Source organism: Aethalodelphis obliquidens, unplaced genomic scaffold, assembly GCF_003676395.1.
Source record: "Aethalodelphis obliquidens isolate GAN/ISIS:26980383/991018 unplaced genomic scaffold, ASM367639v1 scaffold30, whole genome shotgun sequence".
In the NCBI taxonomy this organism is placed as follows: domain Eukaryota; kingdom Metazoa; phylum Chordata; class Mammalia; order Artiodactyla; family Delphinidae; genus Aethalodelphis; species Aethalodelphis obliquidens.
The window spans coordinates 5,749,614-5,757,921 of NW_020837974.1; the positions used below are offsets into that span (position 1 = coordinate 5,749,614).

Consider the following 8,308-nt stretch of genomic DNA (forward strand, 5'->3'; position numbering starts at 1 on the left):
AAAAAAAAAAAAAAAAATGATGCTGGCTTTGGCTCGTGACTTCTCTAAGGAACTTTCTGAATGCATAGAGAATTTAACAGTTCATTCTTGAGTATTATTTTTCCATGTTTATCAATAGATTCCATTGATTTTCTTCAGTGTCAAATACATCACTAGCTTTAGCACTTACGTGATTATTTAGGAATAAGAAATAACAGGAATCTATGACTTTGGATTTACACTGTCTACTCTAGAAATAATTCAAAACTACTCATCAAAATATTTAATCCACATCAAGTCCTCGCCTGATATAAAAAGGCAGGTACTTCCCATTACAGATAGGAAGACTGAGTCACAAATAGATTATAACTCCACCCACCCCCTTTCTTCACTGTGGCACTTTTGGGAGTTAGAAATAAAATCAGACCTTCTGAGTCCCAATCCGGTGGTTAAGCCACAAGAAAGCACCAAGGCCTTTAGAGAATTGAGCAGATGCCCAATGTACAAAGAAGAAAGCAGGCTGCCTTCTACAACCCCCTCACCCCCGCTACAGCTTCACAACATTCTCTTCCAGACTCCCTGTAAGCAACCTCCAAGTTGGACTCAGGAGCCTAAAACATCTGAAATGCATCACCCAGCAGCCAGCATAATAGGTCCGTTCTCCGTGATACATGATGCTGCCGACATTCCTCAGCCAATTAGAATTCCTTTCAGCTGCAATGGAGGTGAACACAGCTGGAATTACAGAGTGGGGCCATCACCAGACGCACTGATTGTACATTATTTAAGCCTTGTTTTAAGACAATAAGAGGATTTTTTTCCCTTTAATCTAGAAATATGGAAACACCATTTCACTTAGTTTAAGTATCTAAATGGATTCGATTTCATCTGTAGACACAACAGGAATTCTAACATTTTAAAAAGAAGATATGTCTGATTCACAGGGTTATGAGCTTTTGGTTTTTTTCGAGAGAGCTCGACAGCTCTCAACTAGAATGGCCTTAGGGACTTTGGGCAGCTAGATGCGGCGACAACAAGCCAATTTAAGTGAGGGGCTTTCTCTCAATAAAAGTCACTTACAAAACAAGCAAACTAGTCATTTGAGTTGTTCGGTGACAAAAAAACAAACATAACAAACCCACGTATATTTTACTAACTCTTTGTTTAAAAACATTTAGTCACTGAAATGGTTTTGAAATAACAAAAATTGATTCGAGAATCCTAAATGTTAGGGTTTCTCACCCAGAAAATCAGAGCATGGCACAGGCACCAAATTATTTCATCCATTTTAGAAGGTTTTTTGAACTTCCTTTTTGCTCTGAGTACTCAATAAAATGCACGATTCAGCTATTTTAACTTTTAACCAGTGCCCACAAACATGTTACAGAACAGCCAGGCTAGTGAACTGGATCAGTGAGCTGATGTTGAAATATTATGGGTCAGTCTTTCTTTCTTTTTTAATTCAGGAGGAAATACTTCTTCACAAGTGACTCAGGCCCCAGGACCCTCCCCGTCACCCAATGTTCTACATTAGAACCGGCCAATGTGACCAAACAGAAAAGGGAAATCTGCAGAAGAGAAGAAAAAACCTGAAGTTCAGACACAACTTTCATGTTTGCAAAAATAGGAGTTTTTGAACTGACAAAGAAATAGGATTGAAATAAAAAATGCTAGTTTGATAAATCACAACTACTAGAAAAATACAGAGAGATAGAGCATACGAAATAGTTCATTTCTCAAGCCAGTTAGGTGGGTCAAGAAAATTCTTTTTTAATGGATTTGAGGGGCGGAAAAAAAGGTTTTTCTTAAGACAGCACAGATGTGACCAAATCACAAAATCAACACGAGAGGGACTTCCCTGGTGGTCCAGTGGTTAAGACTCCGTGCTCGATGCCGCGTGTGCTGCCACTAAGACCCCAAGCAGCCAAATAAACATTTTCCCCCAAAAATCAATACCAGAACGTGTACTTGGCAGAGGGTTATTGCTTTTAAAGTACAACTGCAGTATAAGTTTTGCAGTAGCATTTGATCTAGCCCATCCCACATCCTTAGATGATTCGGCTCAAAGAAGTACCTTGGCTGCACCTGCATGAACTTGAGGCCGATGCTAAGGAAAATGTTAGGCAAACTCAGGTGGAGGGTGAATGTTGGGTAACTAGTGACGACTTATTCCTTCTTATCACAGTTCCAGTTGTTAAAACAAGAGTTCTGCCCACCTTACATAAGTCAGGTACAAATTGACACAGGCAACATCTTCACAGATTTCTTAATCTTTCTTAAGAAAAACCTATTTCAAATCAATTAGGTCACCTGTGATTGATCAATTAATGTTATAAACAGTTATGACTACAAACTACTTCTCTCCAAGCTGGATCATCTGGATGCCAAAAACAAGTCAGCCTTACATTACATGTGCTATAACTCTAAAAATAGTTTCTATTTCCATAGGCTATCAAGAAGGTTTCCCCTTCTCTACTTGGAATTAGAATTTTTCTCCCTTCCCAATATACAGTCAACACTCCAAAAAATATAAAAACACAAGGAAATATGAGAGTATTTCAAGGCATAAAAGCACCAAAGAAAAAGTTTAGGCATTTGGTATTTCAACTAACTGGTTAACATTAGAATAAAATTTGATCTGTTTGAAGAGCACTGTGGAACCCTGAGCTCAAAATTCCATTTTTACCAAAGTGACCTAAATAATGTATCTGGGATTCATATGTGCACCGTGCAAGAACAAAGTTTTTGCAAATCCTGCTTGAATTTAAAATAAAATATGTTTCCAAAGTGTTTGATTTGCCAGGGGACTCTACAATGTCTGCAAGATAATGCTCTTCAACCAAGATCACTTGATTTTGTACATATTATGCTCCAAACCTACTGAAACCATTTTAAAATGATTTTCCTGTTAAAATACCACAAAGACACTCATTAAAATCATAGTCATTTCAATATAAAGACTCACACATTCTTCTACTAGTTTAGGCCAGCTTTCCAAAGCAGTGCAACATACGACCCAATAGTTTTCAAAAACAGAAAGGGCTCCAGAGGAAGGGGAAAAAAAGAAATCATAAATGTAACCAATACACAAAAGTAATGCTTGACATAAATCAAACAGGAGGGCTGTGTTTTAACACAAATTCTGAATATCAGGACTGAGACTTAACAAAAGCAAGCATAAGCAAACGGTAATTTGGAATAAATCGGCAGACAAACTGACATATCCTTGAGAAGGAAAGAACGTTATAATGGAGTTGAAATCTCATTTTATATATTAGGAAACTGAGAACCCAGAAAGGTTAAATAATTTGTTCTATATCATGCAGTTAATGGCTGATCTTACCAGAATCAAGTCTCCTAATTCTAAGCCCACCAACCGCCTAATACAACTGTGGACACCAAAGTTCTAAATACTCTTTCATAATCCAACATCTTCATACTTTCCATTGAACTGTGCCCTGTGTGGTATTCGCTGACTGGTTAGAACAGCCCTCGTTTTAAAAAATCATTTTTTCAAATATCGCACAGAGAAATAAACTCTGAAACCTGTAACAAAAGTACACACCTCTTGAAAGATGGCTTCCCAAGACGCCAGAAGTGCAGAGATTTCAAACTCCCCCCGACAAGCTCAAAGATGAGGCCAAAACCTATTCTACCGCCAACAAAATATCTAGTTCTGACGTTTCCACGTAATTAACGTTCATCAGACAACTGGCATCAAGTGTGTCTGCAATCAACGCTAAATTCTCAACCTTGCTGCAGGGAGGACCACACTCACAAAGCCCGTTAGATCATGAGTAATGTCAGCTGGGGGAAAGGGAAAAGGAGTTTTGGAAAGAACACTCATCACCTGATCCTGCAATAGCAAACACCATCCAAAAACTCTTTAAAGCATTTCTGCATCTATGACATCTAAACTTCTGAGTCCAAAAATAATTTGGGAGGAAGGACAAAACCTCCACTACAGGAGGAAAAGGCTTACATCCAGACCTGCCAACTAGGCTTGATTAATATATAAATACACCTGACACAAACGTTGTAATTAAAACCTAGTCCTTCTAAAACATTAATCACATTTCTACCCCAACTCACAAAATCAGTTACTTCTGCTTTTAACAAGAAAACTGAAACTAATCTGATGTCAATTATAGATTACACTGTAAATGAGAACCAAATGAAAGTTGTCAGTAATTAAAGTTTTACAAGCATTACAAAGTCAAAAAGGTGGCTTTTATGTAACCATAAAAATAAGAATGTATATACTGTATCTATAGTGAGTGAGAGTTTCCTACCAGCCCTGGAATAAAGAATTATGTTTCTCCAGAAACAAAGATCCCTGGGATATACTTGTCACTTACAAAACCAGAGTCTGGGTTTGGGTCCAAATCATTGATCTGATTTTATTATCTGGTCATAACCTGATCTGACATCTTTATACAAAAAAAACTATTTCCCCTTCCTTGAAACAAAAAATGGATCATGCAACAACTAAGAACTCTCAGAGGAAATTTTCGTTTGAAAAAAAAATCACCCATTGCTGTTTTCAGGGATTTCACCAATAATTGAGGGCCATGCATTTGCCATAAAGTGTCCAAAATGATCATTCTCTTTTTCAAAGAATCTGACCAGACTGACTTTTAAGTCATCATCAGACCAGTCACTGAACAGAAAAATCCAGGGGAAAATCCCCAACAGGGATTAGCCTGAACTTCTTATTTCCTTTCCAGAGCGGGAAATATTCACGTTTGGAAAGTCCCCCAGCAGAACCGTATTTGTAACACTACAATCTGGCCTCAGGTGTGAATTTAAACCGGAAGACGGGGCAGCAGACCCGCAGGAATGGGGAGAGCGAGAAAGAGCAGATGAGAGTGCAGACTGGTCCAGGATCTCTGGAGCCCGCTAGCGAGGGGCAAGCCGACAGACACCGCTGGCAGCTACACACACCCGAACCACCACGTCGCATGCCCAGAGCAGAGCTTCGCGCTCACCCTTGAAGGTTGCACTATGAGCCACCTAGGAGACACGGGCATTTCATTGAAGACTCAATGAGAGTGAATCAAGGAGTCTGCGTTAGTGCAGCTGCCAAAGCCTCCAGAGTGTGCGTGGGGTGCGGGCGGCGGGGTGGGGGGGAGGTTTTTCAAGGATGCTGGCGGGTGGGAGAGGGGTGACGGTAAAGGAACGAACTGAAGAAGCACAGTCAAGAGTAGGTAGTGGCCTGGCCTGAGAGAGAAAGGAAGTGGACTAGACTGAAGAGGTCTGGACCAGAGGGGAAGTGAGAACAGGACTGGGAGAAGCTACGAGATAGGATTCAGGAATTCGAGGCTGAAGGAAAGGGTGGAGGCCGCCAGACAGAAGCAAGGGGGCGGGGCTGGGAGATAAGCGGGGGCGGGACTAGGTAGAAAATGAGGGGCGGAGTTTAGGGGAAAGTGAGGGGGCGGGGCTGAAGAGAAGAAAGGGGCGGGGCCCGGAGGGGAGAAGCTAGGGGGCAAGTGGGGGGTGGGGAAAGCAAGAGAACGGATGAGGGATGGGGTGAGAAGTCAGTGGGTGGTTGGGGGAGAGACCTGGAGGGAGAAGCAAGAGGCAAGGCCCGGAGGGGAGAAGCGAGGGGGCAGGTGGGGGGAGAGATAGGGAAGAGCCAGAGAATGGGAAGGTGGCGAGAAGCGAGGGGAGGGACTGAGAGGGAAAAGAGAGGGGGCAGGTGAGGGGAGAGGGAAGAAATCCTGAGGGAGGAAGGGGTTGAGAAGCGGGGGGCGGGGCCAGGAGAGGAGAAGCGAGGGGCTAGAAGGAGAAGGAAGGGAGCGAGAGGAATGGAGGGGAGGGAGACGGAGGGGGTCCAAGAGGGGAGAAGTGAGGGGGCGGGGCCAGGAGGGGGGAAGCGAGAGGAGAGGGCAGGTGGGGGGGAAAGAAGGGAAGCGAGAGGGCGGGTGGGGGGGGTGAGAAGCGAGGGGGCGGGGCCGGGGAGAAGCGAGGGGGCGGGGCCGGAGGGAGCAGCGAGGGGCACTCGCCGAGGGGGGCGACCAGGTCCTGGGACAACGGCCGGCGTGGGGGAGGGCCACTTCCCCAGGGCGCCCTGCGGGAAATTCCGGGGCTGATGAGGGGCCGTGCGGGGTGCGAGTGGGCGCCGGGTGTCGGCGGGGGCCTCCCGCCGGCCGTACCTGTCAGACGGATCTTGATGCTGGAGCCGTTCCTGCGCGTCCCGGGGTTCGACATCTCCCGCCAACGATCGGGCAGCCGCGGATCCAGCGCTGCCGCCCCCCGGCCCGGCCCGGCCCGGCCCCGCCGCCGCCGCCTCAAGGTTACGGCTCCGGGCTGGGCGCCGGGGTCCGAGCCGGGACACGAACTCCGCGGCCCAGGCGTCCGGGCGGCTGGCGGATGGTCGAGCCGGGGGATCGGCTCTCGACCCGGCGCCCCCGACCCTCGCTCGCTCCCAGCCGAGCCCAGTCCGGAGCCGCCGCCGCCGCCGCCGCCGCCGCCGCCGCCGCCGCCGCCGCCACCGCCACCACCACCACCTCAGAGCCGGACGCCAGCCGCCCTCGCCGCTTCCGCCGCCGCCACCGCCTCCCGGAGCCGCGCGCGCTCCCGCCGTCGTGCCGGCCCGGCCCTGCGCGCGCCCGGGTCGTGCAGCCCCCACGCCTGCGTGCGTGCGCGCGCCCGCGGGGATGTCTGGGCGGGGCGCGCCGCGCGGCTGCGTCGCCCGCTCAGCCCAGGGCGCCAAGGGTCCGGAGCCGGTGGCCGGGTTCCCGGCACCCGTCAGACCGGGAGGCGGGAGGAGGAGATCGGGTGCTGGGGCCGAGCGCTTCGGAGGCCCGCGGAACCCGGCGCGGTGTGCAGAGCCGCGGGGCCGGGAGCGAGCGCCGGGCACACACCTAGGCGGGCGGGACGGCTGGGCCAGCGCGTGGTCGCCTTTGGTCTTCGCCACATTCTCGAAGGGAACCGGTTTGCCGATGCGGACGTTGAGGTTCAGAGAACGGAATCGATTTTCCAGGTCTCTCACTCAAGGCTCCGAGCTCCTGAGAGCTGTTGAAGGGGGGCTTACAGGAAACCGTGGCCTGTTACTACGCCAAGCACTTTGCACGAATAGGCATGCAATCCCAGTTTATTTACTTTTAGTAAAGAGCGTCTAGACAACGCAATTTCAAGGGAGGGACTTCTCAAAGAGACAAAGTCCCCTAGGTGTGTTCTGGGCAACTAGTGCGCTCTATTGACCCATAACAAAGTTGCCAGAATCGCAGAAAGTGCCATATATGGACAAGGTAAACAAGATGCGAGAGATGGATAAAGAGGTAGATAAGATGTTTGTCATTATCCAATCTGCATACAGTTTAGCCAAGCAAAAAGGCAGCTTTACGGCCTGTGTTTCCCTGCCTTCTGTTAACACTTCTCCCACAGTCGCAGGGTAGAACTAAAAGCCCATTATGCTTTCTCCAGCAAACAAACTCCTCTGTTTGTTAACCCGTTACAGAGAGGAAATACTGTGTTGATAGAGAGGAAAAGCTGGGTTTGTTTATCAGTCTTGTTTTTGACCAACTACCTGATTCTTTGAATGCCGTTTTTGGTTTGTGTCCTAAGGAAACCAGGCTCTGAGCCCTTGCAGCCATCCCTTGCAGCCAGAGACCTGTCTTGGGGTCACAGTCTTCAGAATAGATCCCTCTTCCTGGAGCCCCTTGACATGTCCACCTGCTCAGGCTGAGCTCAAGACTCTCTCCTGGGCTGGATTCAAGGCTGCCTCTCCCAGCCTCAGTCAGTGACGTAAAAGGACAGGCCTAGATCGTTTCTATGGCCCCTTGCAGCTCAGACTTTGATTCTAGTGAAATATCCAAAAATACAAACTATGTTGAGTCAACAGAGCAGTAGATCCAGAATCCAGCTCTGTTTCTCTTTGAGGTGATTGTCACTGAGTTCCTGGATCTGAATCAATCCATTTAGAGCCTGCAATACCTCGAGTAATCCCCATTCTTCTTTCAGTCCGGTCAGTATTTTTCCCTCTGCTTTGTTCGCATATTCAAGAAGTCTCTTCTCTGTAAACCAGACTAAACGTCTTTTTTTCTCTGCTTACCTGAGTGTGGGCCCCTGTTCTTACCTCAGCTGTTTCTTACCTGAAAACCTTTCATTTCTTAACCTCATTGTTTTCTTACCTTCCTAGATGTCTGGGCCTTTTCTTGTTTCCTCAACAGCTGAGTCAGACCACTTCTGGAGGTTACTGGATTGCATTTCATTTATCATTAACAAGTAATACATGGCTAGGGACAAGGAACATAAATAAGTCAGAGCTCCAGCACTTCCGAGGCTCTGTTGGTTGGATGAAGCAGACAAGAACTGATAATGATAC

General features: G+C 47.3%; 1 protein-coding gene across 3 annotated transcripts in view; it reads right to left on the reverse strand.

Moving 5' to 3' along the window:
• The window catches only part of SMURF1 (SMAD specific E3 ubiquitin protein ligase 1), a 101,577-nt gene extending 95,025 nt beyond the window's left edge, over nt 1–6,552 (reverse strand). For 2 of the 3 annotated variants that reach the window (XM_027125815.1, XM_027125814.1), the window contains exon 1: nt 6,135–6,552. In XM_027125815.1, the coding sequence (XP_026981616.1) occupies nt 6,135–6,189 (55 nt within the window). In that variant the 5' untranslated portion in view covers nt 6,190–6,552. The remainder of the gene's footprint in view (nt 1–6,134) is intronic. The other variant, XM_027125818.1, reaches the window with a different exon arrangement.
• Between the last annotated feature and the right edge of the window lie 1,756 nt (nt 6,553–8,308).